Here is a 25,195-nt window from a genome sequence, read left to right as displayed (position 1 = left end):
GTGCAGACAGAGCCCAATTCTGCATTCTTCACTCTAGCAAACCTTCCACTGATGTCAACAGGGAACTATCTTATTAACAGTGTGGCAAAACATACCCTTTCTCGCCTGACCACTGGACACTACAGATTTTTGCCAGCATTGCTAAGCGAGAAAAGGTGTAATCCTTGACTAACCTTGCTGTGCCAACAGCTGTCCCTAGGAGGAGTGCTTGGCAGTACATTGTAGGAACAGAACTGTATCAGTGAAGTTTAGTGTGCTCATCATGGCCTCATTTATGTCCTATCTCATTAAATGTGACGTAATTTCATGCAACATTGTGCAGGTCCTGCGGCCGTAGATCCTGAATAAAGAACTAGTGCCTGGGCCTCTGACTTGGCTGCAAATCCATCAGCTGATCAGGAGTCAACAGCGGGTGACACAGAAATGAGATGTTTGGCTCGGACTGCCTATATCCTCACTCTTCTCCATAGTGAGAAATGTCCATTTTGGACTGCATGGCCCAGACTCCTGGCCTCTTGTCAAGACCTGCTTGTTTGCTGGGGCCAAGAGCCACCTGATCTGTTTTTCTCAGCTTAGTGCTTTGTGTGCTAAGAATCCATTCATTAGTTTGTGTCTGCAGAATCCCAGAAAGTGGATATTTTGCTTCTGGAAACATGCCAGAAGTTCCTTTTAGTCATTCTGAGGGTCTCCTCTAAGAACTGAGTAAAGGGGAGGAGTCAAGCTATTAAAATGTCATGGTGGGATGATGACTTTTCATATAACTTTAAAAACAACATTACATTTCTGCATTCCTGCATCACTTTTGAGCCTGACTTGGCCACTCCTACTCTCTCTGAGTAGTAATTAAGTCAAAGTAATTACTTACCCCAGTTTTTCTTAAGGAAACTTTTTTTTTGAAGGGCGGTGTCAAAAACAGATTTTTGTGGAAAATCCACTTTAATTGAAAAAGTCCATTTCCACTGAAGAAAAATCTACATGAATATTTTTTAAAAATAGTTCTATCCTCTTCATCCCATATCTGATCCATTTTGCTTAGTTCTTAACTTATCAAGCAATTTAATTTATGTATTAGTGCATGCTTTTTTGAGTCCATAATTATAGGCTTATGTAATTCCTTTCATTACTTTGCATCAAAGGTCAAAGTAGTGGACAATCTATTATGGAGAATACTCCTTCACTGGGGATTAGAATGATCTAACTCATCTTTCTACAATTCTGTCTCTTCTCTGATTTTCCTTTCAGTGGCTATTTTGGCATAATTTCCTCTGCTTACAGATTATTGGCAGTGGCCCATTTGAACTCTTCATTTCCCATTCTAAGAATCAGCCAGACGTAAAATACAAATCAACTCAACTAAATTGTTATCTCAGCACTTGTACCTGAGCCACATGGGTGTAGTTTACACAGCTAAATGAAATATGGTATTTCTGACAAAACACAAAAGCAGTCATGTAGTGTTTAAAGACTAATACAATTTATTGGTTGATGAGATTTTGTGGGGCAGACAGACCTCCAGATCTGTAGATAGTCTGGCAATCAGATGGCCAAATGTAACGGTGGCAAGTAGCCATGACTTTTGAAAGAAAGAAAATTACCTATTCAAGACTACAGGCCATATTATATTTAAATTTATATGCAGTACCACTTACTAGGTGTAAGTCAAGGTAGAATTTTGCTCATTTAATGCCCTTTTCTGTATTGTGACTATTGTATTTTAATGGGGAAATAGGATTCTGAGGAATCTTTCACTGCACCATCCTCTTTTAAAGGCTTCCTGTCACAATGATCTTTAAGGAAGGATGGACACAGCTCCTTGAGTCTTCACTATGGCTCAAAGATATTTGAGAGAAGTGTTTCCTTTCGCAAGGGGAAAGCATGCTGCTTCCACAATGCAATGGACTGAAACAGACCAAAACTTCCATCTCATCCTATTACACAGACTCCTAGCTAGCTTGATGTGAAATTTGGGCTGGCAGACAAAAGCCTTGTACACTCTAAAGCTGTTGCTTCATTAGGTAATATCATTAAGTTAAACCAAAATATTTTGCTAAAACATGGGGACATCATTGGTGCTCTCCTATACACATTTCCTTTCCTAATCTTTTTAGGGGCTGCAGTAATCCCCAAAGAGGGACAAAATTGACCAGCCATATGAAGTTAACCAGAAACATATGGAACTAGGCAACAGGAACCATGAGCCTGCTTTAAACTCACTCCTGTTGTCAGCAAATGTATTTCCTCCTCCCTCAGGATTGGTACTGCTATCTTTAAATGTAAGGTTTAATAAGCTCCTTGGAGAAGCCATCTTGGAACAAGTTCATCCTGCCTGTAATTGTATTTATTTCAATTAATGTACAAAGAGCCACTCATCTCTGGGCTGTTGAAAGTGCCATACATACAGATTGTTTTAAATATTTACGTGTATCTTTATGGGGGAGGGGGAGCACACTAAAATGACTTAATAGGTGATGAGCTTTCATGGCACAGACCCACTTCAGACCTATGAACTCAGTCTGAGCCACAAAAACTCACTACCTAATGAATCATTGTTAGTCTTAAAAGTGCTACGTGACTGTTTTGTTAGAATACAGCCTAACACAGCTTCCTCTGTTACTATTCAGCATAAGAAGTGGTTCCAAATGAAAGCATTTGGGGATAGCTGAGAACTGCCTAGAGAAGGGAAGTGTAGGTGTCTCTTCCATCACCTGCCCATCAGAAGCAGGATTTTTTAAAATGGCTTTTAACCCCTTTGTTAGTGAGCAGCAGGTAATCAGTATTTTGTTCCCATGGCACTGCCTCAGACCCATTAGTACTGTCATTTGCACCTTGCTCAAGTGGCAGACATCAGTGCTTTATGGCAAGAGCTCATTTGTGGGCTCTAGGACTTGAGTTAGGGTGCTTGCTTGCTAATAATTAACCTCTATCCATTTAGCATGTCCAGCAATTAGAAGTTAATTGACGTGATTGTAGGTTTCATAACTGTACTTTGCTGACTTGAAGTACAGAGGTTGACACCATCAGTTTAGTCAAGTAAAAGACCTGTCCCCCCAAAATGCCAGGCCCATACATGATTTCTGAGCTAGATGAAGGACTATATTCTGTCACCTTTGTGTTCAGTAGCAGAGTGAGGGGGAAATCAGTGCTACAGCTGCTCAGTGGATGAAGGTACTACTGCACATGCAAAGCAGGACCTGGCCTTTATGGTGTATTATGCAAAACATTCTAAGTCTCATTTTGTAGGCTAAGCAGCCACTAATTTCAAGATGATTCTAGAAGCCTTGTTGCAGATCCATGTGCTAGCAGAAAGTTCTAGACAGGAGCTTGTAATACACATGCAAAGTGTATGGGCCACAGCCCAGGCTGCAGCAAACATGGTAGAAATCTTGCCTGGCCAGACAGACACCACCAAAAATAGATGATTGATGTTAAACAGAAGACACTAAAAAGGACAAGTTGTCAGATTTTATTAGAAAAGTAAAAAACCCACAAAATGATACAGTTGCATAGACATGTTGCACTTGAACATCAAGTGCATTAATGTAAACTGTAATCAACAGAAGCACTATGTGGCATATTACATAGGTGTTTGTGAGGGTTCCTGCCCTCATCTATAGCATCACACCACACCTCCCTCTGGCATGCAGTATTGGAGAGGAGGCAGTTCCCAGCAGCCATTTTCTTCACGCATCAAAGAGCCAAAGTCATCACAACTTTTGCATCTACATTCAACTTGGAGGCTATATGTAGCTGCCCTAATGTCAGTAGTGGAGCTTCATCTTTTGAGCCAAGTCCCATACTTGGTCCAAATCAGACTTTTGTTTCACCAGCACTCACACACATGCACCACCTGCTCTCCACAATATAAATGCATTAGGTACAATGTACTGTTACCAAAAATAAAAAAAAACAAGACAGCCAGGAATAGGGGGGACTGTCTACCCCCCAAAACAGTCCTGCTGCTGCATCTGGCATCAGAAGTGTCACAAGACTAACTGAAGTCAGTACAATAAAAATTGTCCTACAATCACTGAAAGGTTAAAGCTAGCACTAACTTGCTATGGAAGCTCACTCAGAGGTAGGGCAGCAGAGTGCAGTTTTGTTCTCCATCAACCTTTCTCCTTGCCCTCCCTCTGTTTTTGGGCTATTTTCTTCTATATTTCTACAGTCAGACTCCAGCTAACCTAACCATGGTGGCTCTAAGAAGAGCTGCCACACTTTAACCTGCTTATCTCCACTTTTTCAAAGCACTTGAGTAAGCAGAGAAACTCCAGTTTCTCTTGGTGCTGTACACCAGTTTAAAGAGTAATGATCAGTCATTCCTCTTTGAGGCACCTTCAGCACTCCTCTATTAGCAACTGCTCAGAGCTGTAGAGCTTCTTTTTAATGACTCTGAACCCAGTGCTCAGCTTCAGTGACTGACTAAAGCCCGGAGTGAAAGAAGTCCCAGAACTAAAAAGTCCCTGGATTTTAGGCCATAGTCGGGAGTCCAATCTTAACACAAGGGTCAGCTGGAAAGTAGGCACAAGATTCGGATCCACTGCAATCTGCCCCACACTGTGACACTCCTTCCCTTGTTCAACACACAGGTCAATGAGGGCACCTCTGAGGCCACAGGGCTCACTATAAGCCAGGTGAAGCAGCTCTTTGCTGACTTGAGAGACGAGTTGGCCTGGCATCACAAGTCTGGAGCAGCGCTTGGAATTGATGTTAGCTTTGTTCAGACTGACTTGAATTAGTTTCATGAGATTGTTACACAGAAGTTCATCTTCTGGGTCATTTAACAAGTCAAAGTCTGGCAGAGAAATGTCATCCAGGTACTCTGCATCTGTGAATGAAAAGAAACAAAAAAGGTGGCAGGTCAATATTGGCCAATTTACAAACTTGGCTTTTGTTTTACAAACTACCTACCCAAAAAAAAAAAAATCCTACAAAGGACTAAATGTTATGGGAAAGAATACTGATCAATTGACCCAAAACGCTTTTCTGAAGCAGAATGATGTAGATATAGGGAGAGATTTCCTGGCATAGGGGGAGAGAGGCTGCTCCAGTTTTATGGAACGGTCTTCTTTGTAAACTTAAACCTCTCCATTGTGTATTTTAGCTTTACTGAATTACAGCAATGGGGTATATTCACTGATTATTATAACTCTTAAAGCATATTTATTGAGCACAGTTTACTAAAAATTTTTTTTGCTAATCGTGTGCCCTATGCCCATAACGCTGTCCTGAATTGTTCATTATCGCCTACCCATAACGCCAAGCCACACTGCACTTTTCAGCCCAAAGATTTACTTACCGCCCTCCCAGCTCAAGCTGCTGTCCAGGGATTCACAGTCGGAGCTTTCGGCTCTGGCATAGCGATCGGGCACCTCCTGCTGCCAGCTCGCTCCCCGGGAGAGGGCGGGTGAGGGCTGGTTCTCCCTCTGCTCCGGGATGGAAGGCAGCGAGGACGAGAAGCTGTCCCAGACGCCGGGCATCGCGGCTGCTCGTCACCCTCCGGACTGGGAGCGGGGCCGTGGAGAGCAGCACGATCGGCCGGTCCTGCAGTGCGAGGGGGGCAGAGAAAGAGGCGGTCAGTAACGCGTGGATCTGGCGGCCGGGGAAAGATCTCGAATGCAACCGCGACTTAAGCGGCTCTACCCCGGGATCCGACAGCCCGCGGGCAAGACAGCGGGGCTCCGCACCCCCCACCCCTACGCTGCGGGCATAGCAGCGGCACGACAGACCATCTCAGCCCGATACTTACCGGCCTGGGCGCACTGGAAGAGGCCGGCGAAGCGTCCCTCGCGGGGATGGAGGCGGGGCGGGATAGCGCTGTGCTGCAGCCACCAACAACTCAGTCTCTGCTTCTCGAGGCTGGAGTGCCCCCGACCCTGGCCAGGCCCTTTAAATAGACAGCTCGGGAGCGGCCGCCCCCTGCCTGCCCAGCCAGAAAGCCTGAGCCAGCCCCTCTGCGCGGCAGCCGCCAGTGGCGAGCCGGGAGCGTGCTGAGGGCTCGGCCAATGGCAGGCGGGCGCACGTTCGCAGCGTTCTCCTGCCCGGTGACAGCAGCCGCGGCTCCGCCCCCCATTGTGCGCGGAGTCGGAGCTGCAGGCTGGGGCCTTGGGGCTGCGGAGTAATGGTGGGGGAGGGGCTGTTTGCTGGAGTCTCAGCGCTTGGCTGCACCCCGCGACCCCGAACGGAAAGAGGGGCCTCTCGGTTCTGCCTGGGAAGTAGCTGATGTGCACTGGGCTAGCCAAGTCCCGGACACCTGAGCCCCAGCTGCACTGCCGGGCCCCGAGCAAGGGGGAGCGTTTTGCTCGTAGCTGATAGCGGTGAGAGCAAAAGGAACTGCTGTTTCTCGTTTTAGCCAACTTTGAGTACTCTTAATTGCGCCCCTCCGGTACACACATGGCCATTATGCTGCTGCTCGTGTCCTGCTGGGTAATTTTTTTCCAAAGGGCGATGTGTGAATGTGGATGCTGCTGGCAGTTTGGGAGAGGGGGGAATCTGGGTTCATAGCAAGCCATTTATAACATGAGAGAAACCTTGGCATATTGGGTGTTAGGTGCTGTAACAAAGACAAGTGATTGCCTCGTATAAAATCAGTTCAACCCACTCCAGGCTGAGGAATAAAAACACCTCCTCGTTGGTAAACGTTTAGGCACTTGGGTTCACTTTAAAGGATGCGATAAATTCAGATTCTACATAAAATCCTCTGATCATCTCAACACCAAAGACGCTACAGTAAATTGCATCAGCTGTGTTGGAGGTAATCTTAGAGAGAGAGGTGAAGGCTGAGTGTATTTTCAGAGCTAAACATTTCCCCCATCCCTAACACACTATAAACATATGCTTTGTCAACTGTACACTGAGCTAACACGTTCCAGCCTTGGATTATTTATCAAGGTCAGGACATTATTGCATGATTTTCCTAACTTTTAGTTCTTAAAGCGCTATTGAGAAACTAGTTTATTGCACCTTCTTTACGTCAATTGATTTTTAAGGGATGGTGAAAGGGGTCGGACGCCTGATCGTGCTATTGATCACTCGAGTCGATAAGTTCCTTTGCTTGTTGCAATTCTGATCATGGGAATTCAGGGCACACGGTGAATTGTGCACGTATAAACCTAGCTCTAGGTAAACAATCCAGTGCAAGCTGCAGCAGTTCCGCGGGGTCCTAGAGTCCGCTACGAACTCTGGCTGCTTTGTGCAAATGACTGGGAGGATTGCATCAGGAGGGATGAGCCGGAGAGAAGAAAATTCCCAGCCAGTGCAATAAAGCAGGTCGTTTCATCAGAGAGAAACTACCAGCTCTACAACAGGAACAATCAAGCGCATAACTTTTGAAATGAGGGCTTAAAACTTGAAGCAGTCTAGTCTGAAGGAAATAGGTTTTCTTTGGTTTTAAAAAACTAAGCGTAGTGTAGCCTGTTTGATTATAATTATGAACTTTATAATTATAATGAACTTTAAATCATGGGTTGCTATGCTAGTATATGTGTAGTTAACTATCTTTTCTAGCTTAAGAGCCACACACCCATCTGTTGTCCTATAGCTCCAGATGGGTCCATAACAGCATATTAAGTACACAAATAGTTTAAAATGAAAAAGTAAAGTCTCTGAAATAAGGACCAGGTGGGAGGAGCTGAAACAAAGTGGAAGAAGAAAAAACACCAAATTATTAATAATAAAAACATCACAAACCAAGTAAAGACAAACATAGAAAACAGTAAAATAATTTCCCTGAATAAACAGAACCAATAGCACTATTAAGTAATTATAGCATTATAGATATGGGAGCAAGCCACTCAAAATTATAAGATTAGCCATAAGTGCTGCAGTTATGCCGTTCTAAGCCCTAGGTTTGTTCCATCAACATAGCTATTGCTGTTTGAGGAGGCAGATCACCCATCCTTCCATACAAAGGTGGGAAAAAGTAACCAAAAGTTACTTGATTAAAAATCAAGTATCGGATTAAAAATTGATTAAAAATGCGGCTGTTAGGGTGTGGTGGTGGGTTTACTTAAGTACAAGTTTCCCTTTGGAAAACTACTTGAGTAAAAGTACACACACATGCGGATCACATTTTGATTGTACTAGAATCCAGAGGTGAAAGAAGCTGCACTTGATAACTCAAGCAACTTTTTTGGGTACTTTTGCCACCTCTGCTTCCATAGCTGTAGAAAGTGCCTGTACTATAGCGTTATAGTCAGTGTGCATACAGACAAATGCAAGTATAGAGGGGTTTGTACTCAGCACAGGAGTACACTTTTTTCCATAGGTCAGTTCATACTGTGAGCTGGGACACACGCTGGAGATAACTGTTGCTCTTGGTTTCCCTCATTCACACAATAGACTTATTAAATGTCTTGCCGCCTTTCTCCTTTATGCCTGGCTGTAGAGGCTGAAAGTCATTTCAGTTCTCGGACATCCTCAGTTCACTGAGTTGGTAGTCCCTTGGCAGCTGCTTGGAGTCAAAGTGCATTATAAGCAGTGCTTTTTTTGTGCCCATACTCGCTGGTACTGAGTATAGGCAACTTGGCAGCCCCAGCTGTGGGATTCATTGTGGGAGGGAAGGTGGAGGCAGCTGATTACTGGCCTTTCTTTCTTTCCTTCTTCCTTCAAAAACAAAACAAAACAAAAAAATACCCTGCTTATAAGCATAGCTGTACATGTTAGGCCTCACAGACAAAGGGCAAAATGGGAACTACAAGTCAGTGGTTTGGGTAAACTGAGGACCTCAGTCTTGAATACTTTTGATGATCTTTGATCCAGCACCTTTCACAATACTGATTTTACTTAACATCTATATGCATATTGCTGCCCTTACCAGATTTTTTCTGGCTTAGGTAAGTTTCTATCTAGTCTGTATTCCTGGGGTGTCCAATCCATTTGGAAGCAGTAGTCACCATAGCTGTTATAGCAAACTACCCACATTATTCTTAAAATATATTTATTGTTCAAGCCACACTCAGCTGGCCAAATAGCCACATGTGCTTAGTGACTAGCATGTTGGACACCACAGCTATTCATCTGTAAACGTGTATAGTAACGATCACCTTGCTACAACATTTAAGTCACAGTCTCTGCTATTTTCTGCCTGGTTAGCTGTGGAATATAGCTTCTTCTAAAGCAACATGGAAGAATTTAGCATTGCTGAAGATGGTGATGGCACAGGTGGACAGGGATTGTGGACTGAACTCTGGTTCTCATGTTAATGTAAACAGCAATGCAAAACAAAACTTGGGGTTGTTGGGAAGATTATTATTACAGCAAGCTCTTTCATATCCACCAGCCCTGGGACTGGAAGGTTGCTGTGCCTGATATTCAAATATTCTGGATAATAGAGCAGTATACCTAGCAATGCATAACACTAAAGAAAGGTGAGATTAGATATCAATAAACAAACAAAAGTACTCTACCAACAACAGTAGTATTGTACACTGTAAACTTACACTATATTTGCTGTATTTATTTGTATTTACTTTCACTATACTGTACTTACGAAAAGTGTAACTGAAATTTACTTATGGTTAAAATGCTGGTTATTTGAGAGTTTTGGATAATAGAATGTTGGATATGAAAGAGCTTACTATATTAATGAATTAATACATTCTCATTTCTGTGTATTACAGCATTTGAAAATTGCGAGAAAATCAACAGCATTAAGTACAGACAAGTCCTCTCATTCACTCTGGTTTTCTTTTCATCTGTAATCATATAACATTCCTGCAGCAGCTACAAGCAACTACTTCTATTGTATACTTTCCTAACATTTTTTCAATGGAAGCAATTGCTATTTACTACAGTGACATTATGTCTACACTTATGTGCTTGTGAATTATTGGGGAGGCGGTTCCTTGGATAACAAATGGAAGTTGAGGTGGGTCCATGAAACGGTCTCTGGATTCAGATATTAGGTGATGAGCTTTCATGGGGCAGACCCACAAAAACTCATCATCTAATAAATAATACTGTTAGTCTTTAAGGTGCTATGGGACTTCTTTGTTTTGTGAAGATACAGACTAACATGTTTACCTTTCTGAGACTCTTGATTCAGATGTAATCCATGATATAAAATTGTTTGAGAATGCCTAGTCTAGGAATATTTTTCCCTATTTTTATTGGCATTCCTAACACAGGATACTAGCCATGCTACAGTATGTGAACATGCTAACCCCAGTCCAATCTCGCTCTAAGGTAACAGCTCTGCATTGTGAAATTGACCTATACTAGTCTGAAACTTGTCACTGCAAGTGTAGAGATCGCAAACAGCATACATTTAACATGCCCATTTTCAGGATTAACTCATATTCATTTATCAGTAATTGTATCATTAATCAGGCTTCTTGGCAATATTTAGGCAACGTATAAGAATGTTTGCTTAGTAGTTACCAGATTGGGAATTCTTCATGACCTGGTATTTCCAATAATACCTTCATTGCTAAAATAAAATAATTGCCATTTTGGCTGAAAGTTTATGTGCTTGATCCCAGTCTAGAGCGGAATTGATTTTAAGCCTGAGGTAAATCAGTTAACTACTTTCTTTTTTTAGATGCACAAGGAAATTATATTGGGCTTGCAATTCTTGTTCCTGTAACTAATACTTACTTCATGACATGGAAAAAGCAAAGACTTTCCCTGTACCAGCTCTTAGTCAGATGATCCTTATTCTGACTAACTCTCTCACTTTCTTTTGTCCTACACAGGATTGTAAATCAAACATGGGCCTCAGGGCATAGGGTCATTAGTGTGTTAACCATGATGGTTATAGGATACTGTATTTCTAAAAAATGACTTTGCCTTTTGTTATATAAAAAATGATTATCCAAAATCTGACTTAAGCTGTGAATTAGAAACAAGGAGTAGGCTTTTAAATTTTTAACACTTTACTACACTAAGATGGAATGTTATTTAGAGTAGGGGACCATGAGGACGTGCTTGCAGTTCAGGGAAGTGCTATAAACTAAAAGCACAGTAATTAGCTAGTATAAACTATGGGGAATTGGGCAGTGGATATCGCCGGTTTCACTTTGCCAGTGTATCCCAAAGTGTAGACAAGAACTCAGTAGAGCTGTGTCTACATGAGCCCCTTCCTTTCGGAAGAGGCATGTTATTGAGCAAGTTTGAAAGATGCTAATGAGGTGCTACTGTGAATATGCAGTGCCTCATTAGCATAATGGCAGCTATGGCGATTTGAAAGTGCGGCTTTCAAATCATGCGCCACCCGTGGAGATAGGGACCTTTGGAAAGGACCCCCCAGTCTTCGAAAGCCGCCTCTTACGAACACCAGATAGGAAGAAGGGGCTTTTGAAAACTGTGGGGGGGGTCCTTTCAAAAGGTCCCCATCTTCACGGGCGGCAAGCGATTCGAAAGCCGCACTTTGGAATCACCGCAGCTGCCATTATGCTAATGAGGCGCTGCATATTCACAACAGCGCCTCATTAGCATCTTTCGAACTTGCTCATTAACATGCCCCTTCAGAAAGGAAGGGGCTCATGTAGATACAGCTTGTGTGTGATTCTTGAAAAGATCAAATTAATCTCTTTTTGCTTTTATAAACTAACCTATAAAAGAGGAGTTAAGATTTCCCTGCAAATTGCGTAGGTCACTATTACTGTGAACTTCTAAAAATTAGAAACTGCAAATGTTAAATATCTGGGAGAAATCACACTGAACATCTCTGATTTGTTTGTTTTCTATGGTACTGATTACAAATTTGTAATTGAAATTGATCATGTTCTTAATCTGTTTTATGAGCTGTATTGGGTACTACCCTTCTTGAGCAGAGACTGAGAAAGCAGAGTGGAATAATATATATGGGTACAGTAGGAACTTGACTGAGAGACCTTCAAGGTCATATGGTTTAGGAATATGGATTAAGCTCAAACTTATTTTGCCAGTACTGTATTCCTTAAGCAATTTTTGCTTACTGGCTGCTGCAGATTACTTGGGAAGTGTCATAGCTCATTTTAGAGAACAGTTCACTGCCACTGACCTCAATTCCATCTACTAGAAACAGATCATTTTGTCTGCAGTCAGTCTGGCACCAGGTCAGCATTACAGATGTCAGTGCAAATTCCCTGTTGCTGACAGTATATGCAACGTGCAATGAAATTTTATGCTAGTTGTTACTGAAATAAGTTGAAGATGGACAAAGGAGAGTGTCCTTGTGGGAAGAGTTTTCCCTAGTATTTTCACCAATGTTACCATTCTGGTATGGCTATGGTTTGAAGAAGTGGGTCTGTCCCACAAAAGCTCATCACCTAATACATTATTCTGTTAGTCTTTTTAAAGTGCTACATCACTGCTTTTTTGTTTTCATAGGTGGAAGCAGTGATTGGAATATCAATGTAGGGCGGCATTCAATTTAACTCTGCTAAGAGCATGTTGAAATGATACAGTAGTTGAAAGGCTGCTGGTCATCTGCACTTTAGCAGTTGTGAAGCTGAAGCAGAGATGGGAACAATGAGAAATTTGGTGGGGATAGGGAATGTGGATGGGGTCTAAGGAGAAACTCAACATGGATCCATTAGTTCTGGAAGATTAGGTCATATTTAACGTATTGAGAGACTGAATAGCCCAGGAAATAGGTCAGGGAACTGATACTCTTGAGGGTGCCAATGGCTTTCTGGGTGACTGTCAGCATGCTGGATAAATTTCTGCATCTGTTTCCCCATTTGTTAAAAATTGACTGTATGTAGCACGGCTCGCTAATAACGAAAGGGAGATGAGCTAACAGTCTACAAGTACCCTATCTAAAGCAGTGATACTCCAATCTCAGTGATTCAGTAGCCAAATTAGTTCTTAGTATTACCCACATTGTGTGAATTTTCATTTTATATATACATATAATTTTTTTCACAGCAAAATGACTGACCAAGTATCCTACACTATATTAAAACACAGTAAAAACATCCTTAAGATTTGTTAATGATTAACACCATGTGTTGCAGAGACACAGAAGACACATTAACGAGCCCCTTGCAGCTCCCAAGCCTTAGCCTGAGTACCATGATCTAAGGTCAAAACTTCAAGGAGGGAATAGTAGTATTAAGAGGTTTACATGAAATGTTTATATATTAGTTATAATCATGAATAATTAGGTGTAAGGAAAGGAAGTTTCTGAGAAAAATATCCGGGAAACATTGGGTTAAAAATCTGAAGTCCTGTTGTGTGTAAATGGTTCTTGTTAATGATAACGTCTTGCATGCATAAGAAGCCCTTAGGGCTGTAATTTGCTGTGAAGTTTCTTTGTTCACGTTAGCCTCAATCCTTTAGTTTTGCGGAGTGCCTTCAAGTCCCATTTTTAATAAGATGATGGCGCAAATCTCATTAAAAGACCGTCTCTATTGTACCTGCAAAAAAAATCAATAACAAGTTTACAGGGTAAGGGTGCTGGATCCGTTGCAGATTAAGGGCGGTTTTTAAAGACGTCTGGACAAGAGGGAAATCAAAGTTCTACAGTATGAAAAGCTACAGCAGCTATTTGAAGAGGGCTAACCTTTTGGCACAGCTTTAACCATTGCTCTTCATTTGCCTGGGTTGATACTTATTTCCATACCCCGGTGCATATTTAACCCAGGAATAAGAAGTGGGTTATTGAGGGGTATTTTTTTTTTGTAAGGGCAAAGATGAACTGAGCTGAGTGATGCCCGTCCCCGGTTGGGGGGCTGCTTATTTTGTGTGCTGCCGTGTGGCTCTTCCGCCTGGTTTTACGTTGTGATCCAGGCAGAAGGGGCATGAAACGTGCCCAGAGAAGCGTTGCATGTGTAAGCCGAGGGACGGGCTGTACCAGTAAAGGGTTAACCGCACTCGGGAGCTGGAACGTGCCAGCCGAGGCGTAGGCCGGGGGCGGGAGCAGCTCGCCCGGGATTTGCCTAGGGGCGGCCGGGGCGCAGGCTGCTTGCAGCGGACGTGCTGAGCTCAGCGATTTTGCAAGCCGGCGAGCGGCGGGGCCAGGGGACGGCCTGCACGTCGGCAGGAGGCGGAGCCAGGAACCAGTGCCTAGGGCAAGGCGGGGAGAAGCGCTCAGCTGCGGGAAGGGTGACCAGGGCAAGGCAAGGGCGCTGGGAGCGGCGGCAGCCGGGATTGGGCGGGGAGACCCGCACAGAGTCGCCGGGCTCCTTCTCTGCCACGGGGAGAGCCCGCTCGCTTGGAGAGCGCGGGTTGCTACCCCCCGACCCCTTCTGCGCCTCGCCGGCCCTGGCCCAGCTGTTACGTGGCTAGAACCTCCCCAGAAATACGCGGCACCCTGGCCTGGCGTCTCCGTCCCCGCAAGCGGTTGCTGTGTTGGCGGCACGGGCTCTAGGGGGCAGCCGGAGCGGGTGTGTAGCTGGGGCAGGAGCGGGGCCCAAGGCGCAGGCGTTGCGGAGTGCAGGCCCGGGGGGGCGGATCCCATTGCCAGCGTGGGAAGCCGCTGCAGCTGCACCCTGGTACTGTGGTGCCCCCGGTGGGTGCGCGAGAACCCTAGCGAGCAGCCTCGGGCTGGGCGTGCAGCAGACTTGGGAAAGAGCCGGAGGGTGCAGCTCCAGCCGGGAATAGCTTTTAATGCTGCTCCCACTGAGGCTCACCAGAGCGGCATACAGAAGAGGGGAGGCGGGGAGAGAGGAGCCCTGCTGGTATGATGGGGAAAGGAAGAAAGCAAGTCCGGCTCTCAGTTAGGCGGAGCTGGCGGGAGAAGAACCTTGAGCACAAGAGGGCTGGCGTGGGGGCAGTACTCTAGGACGGGGTGAGCAAGCTTTTTATATCGGGTCCCACTTTTCCTTTCTCTGCAGTTAGCAGCCCCACGCCCATCTAATACAATCCAAACTGATGGAAATTTTGGTTATGCTGATGTTCAGCATGTGTAAGAAAATAAGTATGTAGAAACTTTGTTATTAATTAAATTTAATTGTCATATAAATGTGATGACACGCACATAAAAACAGTACCACGTTTCTAGCTTTCTTATGAGATGGATGAGTCTGAGACCCAGAAGCCAGTTACGCTGCGCTTAGGAAATTTCATGCCCCCCATAGGGGCCTATGTCCCACTTTGTGCACCCCTGCTCTAGGGTGAAGAAAAATGATGGCTCAGAGATAAGTGTTGGGAAGGGCGAGCCCAGTACAGGTTTTTGTGGTGGGAGGGAGGCGGTGGGGTGGAATATGATAAGAGAGGCAGCAAGGGAGAGCGAGCCAGTGAGACATGGAAACATGCACACAGACACACTTGAAAAATTGTGCGACTAAGGGGAAGTCAGACAACGGGAAAGGAGAGATGATTATCACGGTATATATTATACTGATGACATGCTTGGTGCTCTGAAGAACTGTAGCAAGTCAACATTTATGTAGAGCAATGTACAGCTTACCTGCAGAAGAGGGGCTGGTATACAGAGGTTGAACCTGATGGATGAGGGATTTTGAAGCAAGACAAGAAACTAGTGTGATTTTAAATGTAATAATAAAGAAAGGGACTAAAAGGAGGTGGATGAAGGGAAATCTAAGGAGCACAAGAGGAAGTAGAATGTCAGAGACAAGTGAAGAGAAAAGGGACAGAGAAGAAGAAGCAAGAGATGTCTGAGACCATGTTGAGCTTCCTGTCCTTTCTGTGATGCATCCCTGTTGGAGTCACTGGGGCCTGTCTCTCTTGGGCATGTTTGTATTCCTATGGGCCTCAGTGCTATATATGCTTAAAGCGCTTTCAGATTTCAAGCGTTGAATTGGCATTGAGGGAAATATTCAAAATCTCTAACAACCTCAAAGAGATTCAGAGAGAAATAAAAATAAGGGTCTGGACAGCAGCATAGTGGCAGTTAGCCAGCAGTGAGCCTGATGGGAGACACCCTGCCCAGCAAGGCTCCATGAATACTAATGTATCTCAAAACAAGCCAGTCAGCCTGCAAGATACCAAAATCATCCTGCCAGAGAAAGCAAGAGCTTTTCTTGTTTTTTGTGGTGGGTGGGTGGAGAGCTTTTCTGTTTATTGTGGCTAAATAGCTGTAGTTCTGGTATCAGGCTGCATTTAATCTTCAGCTCTGCACTGAGTCTGGAGATGCTATGCTGGTGGAACTGTCATCTTTCAGAAAAAATGTGATCAGTCAGAGGCCAGAGTGGAAAAAATTAAGGAGATACTGTGTTCTCTCAAATTCCACCCACAAGTTAAACTTCACACACTACTGGTACCAACAGTAGTAACTGGTACTACTACTACTGTACCTCTCACAGTACATTGTGCCAGCTCCTTGTAACCTTTGATGGGAGATATGGTAGCAGGGTGGCTCCTCTTGGCTCCACTGAGGACCAGGGAGCCGGAATCAGGTGTCAGCCATGTGGTTGGGTTCCTGGCTCCTGACACCTCCAGGAGCTAGGTGACAGCCATGCTGATCCGGCTCCTGGCTCCACTCAGGAGAGCCAGGCATAGCCATGTGGGTGCGTCTCCTGAGCCATGGGGAGCTGGCAACCAGGTGGCAGCCATTCCCTCTGCAAATACGGGACAATTAGCCCCATTTTTTAAAATAAATCAGGATGCCTTCTTGGTGCCTGAAATACAGGGCTGTCCTGCCAGAAGTGGGATGGATGGTCACCCAACTAACCAGGAGGAATTGGATGTGACTTTGAAGATGGAAGGCAATGTGTGGGGAAGGATGAAATAATAGATTTAATGGGTCTGAGGAAAAGGGAGTGAGAGCAGGAGACTAAGGAGATTAGACTTTAACAAACTCAGAGAGTTGCTTGGTAAAGTCCTCATGGGAAGAAAATCTAATAGGAAGTTAAGGAGGGCTGTCTGTTTCTCAGAGACATTTTTTGAGATATTCACCAAACTATACAGCTGTGAAGGAAAGAGAGGAGGAATAGTGCACTAGATGTGAGAGTGGAGAGTATTATAAAATTTGCAGATGACACCAAGCAGAGAAGCATGGACAAGCACTTGGAAAGATAAAATTAGAATTTAGCATCACCATAACAAATTGGAGAAGTGGTCTGAAATCACCAAGATGAAATTCAGTAAAAATGAGCACAGTACTGCACTCAGGAAGGAAACAATCAAATCCCCAATTACAAAATGTGGAATAATTGGCTAGGCAGTAGTAATGCTGAAAAGCACATGGGTTTATAGTGGCTCACAGATGGAATGAGTCAATGTGATGCAGTCCTAAAAAAAAGAGCTAATATTCAGAGGTGTATCAACAGGAGTGTTGTGCATTTAAAAAAACATAAATGCAGGAGGTGATTGTCCACTTCACTTACAACTGGTGAAGCCTCTGCTGGAACACTGCAGGAATTGTGTGTGTCACACTTTAAAAATGATATTGACAAAATTGAGATAGTCCAGAAGAAAACAACAAAAATGGTAGCAGGTAGTCCGTCGTATCCGACAATGACATCTTGAGCTTGCACAGGCTCATCGGTTGTGGACTCGCATGTGGCTGAGGAGTCCAGGCTTTGAACGGCATGGGCGTTCACAGTGGGGGGCAAGGGAAACATCCTGGCTCTGTTGGTGTGGCTGCTACTGTTGCTTTCTTCCTCTCACACGCATCAGAGGTGTATGTGTTGCTGCTCTTCAAAGTTGTCATATGCATGTCGTACGAGAGCACACCAGCCTGTTTGGTCTTTTGCATGCTGCTCTGGCTGATCTGGTTTTAAACCAGCATGAGCAATGTTGGCCTTCATGCAGTCTTTATATCTCTTGTGAGGCTAACCTTGATTCCTTTTGCCCTGGGAGAGTTCACCATAGAGGAGGTGCTTAGGGATTCTTGACTCCTCCATTTGTATGACGTGCCCTGTCCAGCAAAGCTGGGCTTTCAGAATCATGGCTTCAATGCTCATGGTTCCTGCTCTGTCCAGGACTTCCACGTTCATAACTCTGTCCTGCCATCGAATGTGCAGTATTGACCTCAGGCTGCATGTGTGGAAGTGCACCAGCAGTTTTATATGTTTTCTGTACAAGGTCCAGGTTTCACAGCCATATAGGAGACTGGTCAGGACTACAGCCTGGTACACTTTCAGTTTAGTGGACTGTCAGATATTGTGCTGATTCAACACTTGCGCTCTCAGAGGTCCTAGTGCTGGGCTGGCCTGGCAGATTCTGAGATAGTCCAGAAGAAAACAACAAAAATGGTAAGATGTTTTAAAAAACCTGACCTATGAGCAGTGTTCCTGCTTGGGTGGCTGCCCAGGAGAGATTCAGGTGCTACCCAGCTGATTAGCAGAGTGCCCAAAGCTACTCACAGTGGACACTGCATGTTTCTATTGGTGGTGCCCATAACAAAATTTATTTTGACCATGGATGGGAAAAAATAGAAGGAACAAAAGAAGATGAAATGTGGATCTAATAATGGCCATTTACCCCTTTGAAGGCTGTTACACAGAGAACAATGATCAGTTGTTCTCTGTGACCACTAGAGTGCAGGACAAGAAGTAATGGGCTGAAACTGCAGCAAGAGAGATTTATAATTGGAGATGCACATCTCCTAGAACTGGAAGGGACCTTAGAAGGTCATCTAGTCTGGCCCCCTGCCTGGACCAAGTGCCATCGCTGGTGTCTATTTGCCAGTCCCTAAACAGCCTCCACAAAGGTTGAGCTCACAACCCTGGGTTTAGCAGGCTAACGCTCAAGGCACTGTTTTATGCCTCCACCCAGTAACAAGCAGGAGAGGATGCCTTGCCTGACCAAAGACTTGAACCCTGGGACCTCAGATTAAAAGGCTGAGGGTCTACCAACTGAGCTAGCCAGGCTTGCAGAAAGGGATGCTAGTTTTATTTAGATTAGATACTAGGGGAAAAATCTAATATAGTGCTAGTTAAGCACTGGAATGGGCTTCCAAGTGAGGTTGCAGAATTCTTGTGCAAGATTAACAGATGAGACAAACATACATGGTTGGTCCTGCCTCAGTGCAGGGGACTGGACTAGTTGACCTCTTAAGGTTCTTTTAAACCCCATATTTTTATGGGGCTGCTGTACAGAGTAAAATGTCCTTTTCTGCATGTTATGTATTGCTCCAACCCCATCTGCTGATGGCATGACCCTTTTGGGGGTCGCAGTCCCTAGTTTGGGAACTGATGATGCAACTGATCACCATATTTGAGGTTCAGAAGGAATTTTCTCTCAGGTCAGTTTGGCAGAGACCCTGGTTTTTGCTTTTCTCTGAGACACAGGTCACGTGCTTCTTTGACCTAGGAATGCACATATTAATCATAAGTGGACTGGTTAAACAATTAAAGTTATATTGATGCCAGTAGTTGGGGCAGGGCAGCCAGGGTGGGGGAGCTTAGCAAGACAGGCATGATGAAGCTGCTGTGGAGCAGCTGGGGGCTAGAGGCTGGGCTGCTTCAGTGCTGCTGAGGTCTGGGGCCACAGTGGGGCAGTTGGGTCCCACAATCTGGATTCAGTGCTGGGATCCAGGGTGACTGTGATGCGATTGGGTTCCCACTGGCCAGCATGATGTGACTGGCAGTCTGGTTAACTGGCTACCAAGTAAGCATTCTGGTAAGACTAACACTAACTTGGTAACTGTTTAACCTTTTACATGTCTAGTTTGAAGAAAAGTAACTTGTGGATTTTGTGTAACTTGAAATCTTTCAGTCGTGATTCAAGGACTTCAGTAACTCAGCCAAAGAGAATGGGTTTATCACTAGTGTAGGTGGACAAAAAACAAGCAGTCCTGTAGCACCTTAAAGGCTAAATATTATTTATTCGGTAATGGGCTTTCATGGTAAGACCCACTTCATCAACTTTGGAGGAGATAATCATAATCCAGAGTTTAGACAGAAGGGAGTGGGGGAAAGGTGTGTAGGCAAGTGAGGTTCTCTGGCTTGTAATGTGCCAGAGGTCAGACGAGGTGATACAATAGGTCCCTCATGGTCTTAAGATCTATGAGACCCTGCTGTTATTCCAGCCAGCAGGTAGTATATGTAGTAGAAGTTTTTCCTCACAGAGAAATCCTCTGCCTTTAGTACAGCTGGTTACAGAGCTGCTGCATGTAGGCTACTCTATACGAGAGGGTTTTTCTGGCAAAACTGGCCTTTTGTGGGAAAAAACCCGCAGAGCATATACACACAAAATGCAGTTTGTCGACGGACTGTTGGCAAAACCAGACACATCTGTGCTGGCAGCATCCTTTGGAATTTAAGCATTTGGCTCATTACTTATGATTGTTCAGTGCAGTAAAATCTTTGTGTTTTAGAAAAGAGGTTAAAGAATATATGCTGAAAGTGTGCACAGAGATGATAACAGCTGCACTGATTTTTCTCCACTTCTTCCCAAGCTACAGTTAGTTTGTGGTTCACATGGCTATTCTCTCACCACAGAATAATTGTCCACAGTTAACAGTGAAAGTCTCAAACTATTACAAAAGAGAACCCAGTAAAATCATTCTGAGGTAAAAAATAATCAGAGATATGGACACCTCTCACTCTATAGTCTCCTTGAACATTGCTTAAGATTGTATTTGCAGAATTTTGCAGTCTGTATGGAGGCATGACTTTTATCAGTTAAAGGAATTTCACTAAAAGTTGTTTAACTTGTACTTCAGCACCTGTCTCTGTCTTCTGGTTAACCCTCTTTCAGTGACCTAAGACAGTGTAATGTAGTGCCCTTTGTTAGTAATGCACTAAAGCTAGTCTAATTTCCTGAAATGTCCTCCTCCTTGCTTAGTCCTAAGAAAAACATTTCCCCTGCTCTTCCAAACCCATTCCCATCGCTAAGGCCCTGGACAGTAGCAGCCACCCTTTCAAATAAATGGAGCGTTCTCCTTTTGGTAAACCACTGAAGCTGCTTTTTGACCAGTTTAAAAGTAATTGTCTGAAGTTACTTGACATAACCTCTTCATGCCAATGCAGTCTTTGGGGTTGTCCCCCACCTTCCCTGCCTTTCCCATACCCCTCCGTTCTTTTCGTCTCTGACCCACCACGTTCTCTCTTTCTGCACTGAATCCTAAACCCTCAGCTACACTAGGGCTGTGTCTACACGTGCCCCGAACTTCGAAATGGCCATGCAAATGGCCATTTCGAAGTTTACTAATGAAGCGCTGAAATGCATATGCAGCGCTTCATTAGCATGCGGGCGGCAGCGGCGCTTCGAAATTGACGAGCCTTGCCGCTGCGCGGCGCGTCCAGACAGGGCTCCTTTTCGAAAGGACGCCACCTTCTTCGAAGTCCCCTTATTCCCATGAGCTCATGGGAATAAGGGGACTTCGAAGTAGGCGGGGCCCTTTCGAAAAGGAGCCCCGTCTGGACGCGCCGCGCGGCGGCAAGGCTCGTCAATTTCGAAGCGCCGCTGCCGCCCGCATGCTAATGAAGTGCTGAATATGCATTTCAGCGCTTCATTAGTAAACTTCGAAATGGCCATTTCGAAGTTTGGGGCACGTGTAGACACAGCCTATAAGTCCAGTCACATTGGAGGATCTCGCATATTTCTGCTCATTAGTTTAGGGAGCTATCCAAGGCATTAACACACTTGATGGGAAAGATTAGGGCCCATTTACTTTACGTAACAGAACTGTACTTTTACTCTGTTGGAGGGAATGAGCAAAGTATAACCAGGTCCTCCTCAGCCCCAAAATTTTTTATTTTGCATACAGACAGAATTGTTGATCTCTATCTGCACCACGTATAAAGAGCAAGGTGACATTTATAATACTTTTTTTTTTCTAGAATGCTGCAGTATTGAATTACGAAGCACATTCTTGCAGGGTTATCAGTAGGAACCAAACCTGGTATCTTCAGCAAAACAAGCCTCTGCCACTTGAGCTGAAGTTATATAGGCTATGTCTACATTACGACCCTCCTTTGAAGGAAGGATGGTAATTAGGGTGTTGGGAGTTTACTAATGAAGTGCTGCTGTGCATATGCAGCACTTCATTAAGCAAATTCCCCTCTCCCTCACCCCCCGGTGGCAACTTCGAAGTTAGCCCGGCACTTCAAAGTACCAGCGAGTGAGCCGTGGCTAGATGCGAGCCGGTACTTCGAAGTTGCCGTGGGGGGGCGGAATTTGCTTAATGAAGTGCTACATATGCAGAGCAGCACTTCATTAGTAAACTCCCAATACCCTAATTACCATCCTTCCTTCGAAGGAGGGTGGTAGTGTAGACAAGCCCATAGAGCAGTTATATAGAAAAACTCTTTTTATTGGGGCCAACCACCAGGACAACACAATGATTTTATGCTGTAAATCAGCAGTGGTGTACTGCCAGCATTTCAGAAATGACATTAATTTGTGTATGTACAGATGGGGTGGGGCAGAAAGACAGATGTCTCATGTTGGCACATACTGCCCTAGTTTGAGCTTTGATTGAAAAGATTTGTTAAGTAACATTTTTTGAATTTATATAAAAACTTCTCAGACATTGCATTTTTCTTTTCTTCTTCAAGGGTGTGGTTGTGGGGCTGGGAGTCAGGTTCATTAATTTAGTTTTGGTATCCATAAAGCAGCACTAGAGCTGAGGTAAAGAGGAATTTGGAGCTATTTAGCTTGAGTTAGTACAAAATGTTCTTGTACTACCCACAGGAAACCCCAAGAACATCACTGAATAAGTACTTTGAGGTTTTTTTCTCTTGCAAACTTTTAATGGCACTTCACAGCCTTTCCCTCACTCACCCTTTAATAAAAATGTTGTGTTCTGCAGCTCAGGCAAGATGTAAAATAGCACAAAGTGATCACTGTAATGTGGGGATTAATTTGACCTGTTTCCTGATTCAGCATGTGTGATGTCTATTTTTTAATGATAAATGTGAAAGAACTCCAAGTTCATGTGGGGCAGAGAAAAATCAGACTAAATGAGCCTAGTACAACTAATGAGGAACGGTTAACTATATCCATAGCTGCCACCCCCACATCCCTGTGCATTGGATTCCATAACGGCAAGTGCCCTGTAGAACCATACCCTAGAGAAAAAACAGCTAGGGGCAGGGGGGAGGAGGTATTAAATCTGTAAAGAATAAACTGCATTTAGAGTACATAGAACCATATTCTCAGGAAACCTACTGTATTTGCTGTTATAAAACTGTTCATTGGAAGAAAAAAACATGTTGTTCCATTTGTGGTACAGTACATGAACTTTTCACTTCCTCTGACAGCACAGGAGGACATGTCTATTTTGGTATTACACACAGATACAAACAACTCATGTATAATACAGAGCTTGGTTTGTTTCTTCCTTGTTTTGCTAGTTGCAGTGACAAGACTGAGCACATTGGTTTGAATACCACTTGCATATGACTTAAATTTAGTCTTCATTACAGAAAGAGTGGGATTAAGTCATATGGTTATAACAGACAACTGCATCAGGATTTCTAGGTTCTCCTCCTAACTGATGTTGACTTGCTGTGCAACTTTGGGATAGTCACCTAGGCAAATATTTTAAAAGCAAGAACAGATTTTGGGTGTCCAACTTGAAATGCCTCAAACCTGCTTGTTAGGAAAGCAGAACCTGCCACAACTTATTGGAGTCAGTGGGAGCTGCTGGCATCCAACATATTTGATGATCAGGCACAAGGTGTCTCCAGTTTGCCACCCATAGAGGAAGGGGTGAGAGGCCATTTCTGAAAACTTTGGCCTTAACCCCTTTGTGCCTAATCTTATACATCTGTAAAACTGGGATACCAGTTCCCATAGAGGTTTATTGTGAGGCTTAATTATTTAAAGTGCATGAGCTCCTGAGACCAAATAGTAAACTATATTTCATCATTTGAGAGCCAACCTACCAACTACCAACCTATACATACATGTTGGATAGATAGTAAATAAAGGAGTTGGTGCTGGAAACCTGTAGGTTTCGGTGCAGGGCTTGATTCCAAATCAGCATTACGTGGCAGCCAGAGATTTGATAACAGATAAACTATTAAATTGTGCCACTAGTGTTGGCCTTGCTTTTGTTCAGTGTTGGAAATGTTGATAGAGGAACAGTATACTGACTTCTTATAGGGTTTGAATCAAAGTTAAATTCCTATTTCAAAAGCAATAGACTCAGGTTACCATACACTTGTAGAAGAAAGTTGTAAATTTTGGTGGTGTGACGTGCTGAGGAAAATGGTCCAGTGATTAGTGGGTCATCTTGGAACACCAGAGTTCAAATCTGCAATCTTTCACAGGCTTCCCATGTCTTAATTTCTCTGTGCTTTAGTTTCTGATCTGTGAAATGGGGTTGATATTGTGATAGGGTATGACACTACCCTGCAATGTTCTTGACAAATCTTATGGAATTAAAATAACCATTACTGAATTAAGGTGGATATCTTTGGGGTCCAGTCTATTGGAATGCAGTTAATGAAGTTACCTTCCTGGAGGGGTGTTCACAGATAAAGTCAAACTGGATTTGTGAGGGAACAACAGATAAAGGATATTTCGATAAATAGCCTGCTTTTAAATAAGCTCAGGACCTTCTTTCTGATCCAGCATGTGGAGAGGATCGCTGCCCCACTAAGGCTCCCGGTACTTAGGGAAGAGTGTGAAGGACTCAATCTGCTGAGGTCCATAAGAGTCTGTGTTGCTTTTATTTTAAGAATAAAATAGGCTTGTAAAGGAACCACTGTTTGGTAACTTGTTGATAACACTTTATCATTCTCTGAAGAGACAGCAAAGCAGGCCTGCTTTGGAAGTTACTTGCTGCAATATCACAGCATAGTCAGGGAACTGTATAGCCTGGAAATATCCCACTCAGAAGGGAGAGATGTGCATGTCCCCTTGAGAGGTAACAGCCAGAATAGTTGGAAGGTTGAGTGTGGGTTCCCTTGCTTTACCATAGAGGTGAATACAGGTGCAGTTGTCAGCTATTCAGATACATTTTTTCTGGGTGCAAAGTAAGTACTAAGACTGCTATTCGTAATCTGATATGAATTGCATCAGCCCATGACACCATACGCATTTCCAACTATGCAGAAATAGTGAATTAACTATACAGTGTAGCAAGTAACTGAGTAATATTGTAGTATATACTACTGGTCCACTATATTAGAAATGGATTCCTTGTCTAACAAATAGAATTTTATAACCTAGTAATATTGTTTCACACTTATATATATTTTGGCACATTGTACAGGGCTGGCCAGAGTAAGACAAGGGGTATTCGGTGTCTTTTTGGGGATTTTCTTAAAATTGGGTGTAAGCTTGGAAGAAGATTGCCATTGTAACTATGGTGCTGCCTCTGTTTTTCCATAACATTCTACCTAAGCCCACAAAAATGTTGATTTCCTTTCCTCACATCTACAAATTAATAAAATTCAAAAAACTTCAG

General features: G+C 43.8%; 1 protein-coding gene and 1 long non-coding RNA gene across 2 annotated transcripts; one reads left to right on the top strand and one right to left on the bottom strand.

The window, feature by feature from the left end:
- Positions 1-3,447: 3,447 nt before the first annotated feature.
- Positions 3,448-5,894, bottom strand: DDIT4 (DNA damage inducible transcript 4). Its single transcript, XM_074999500.1, has 3 exons — positions 5,747-5,894; positions 5,297-5,541; positions 3,448-4,825 (listed from the first exon to the last, which is right to left on the bottom strand). Exons 2-3 carry the CDS (start codon positions 5,475-5,477, stop codon positions 4,335-4,337), a joined length of 672 nt encoding a protein of 223 aa, XP_074855601.1. The 5' UTR covers positions 5,478-5,541; positions 5,747-5,894; the 3' UTR covers positions 3,448-4,334.
- A 113-nt stretch (positions 5,895-6,007) lies between these two features.
- On the top strand, positions 6,008-9,726 carry LOC142015720 (uncharacterized). Its single transcript, XR_012646220.1, has 2 exons — positions 6,008-6,314; positions 9,618-9,726. It is a non-coding gene; the product is annotated as an uncharacterized LOC142015720 (long non-coding RNA).
- The last annotated feature ends 15,469 nt before the right edge of the window (positions 9,727-25,195 follow it).

The sequence above is a fragment of the Carettochelys insculpta genome, chromosome 7 (assembly GCF_033958435.1).
Source record: "Carettochelys insculpta isolate YL-2023 chromosome 7, ASM3395843v1, whole genome shotgun sequence".
Lineage (NCBI taxonomy): Eukaryota > Metazoa > Chordata > Testudines > Carettochelyidae > Carettochelys > Carettochelys insculpta.
The sequence above is the reverse complement of the archived record's forward strand: the minus strand, read 5'-3'. Positions and strand labels throughout refer to the sequence as shown.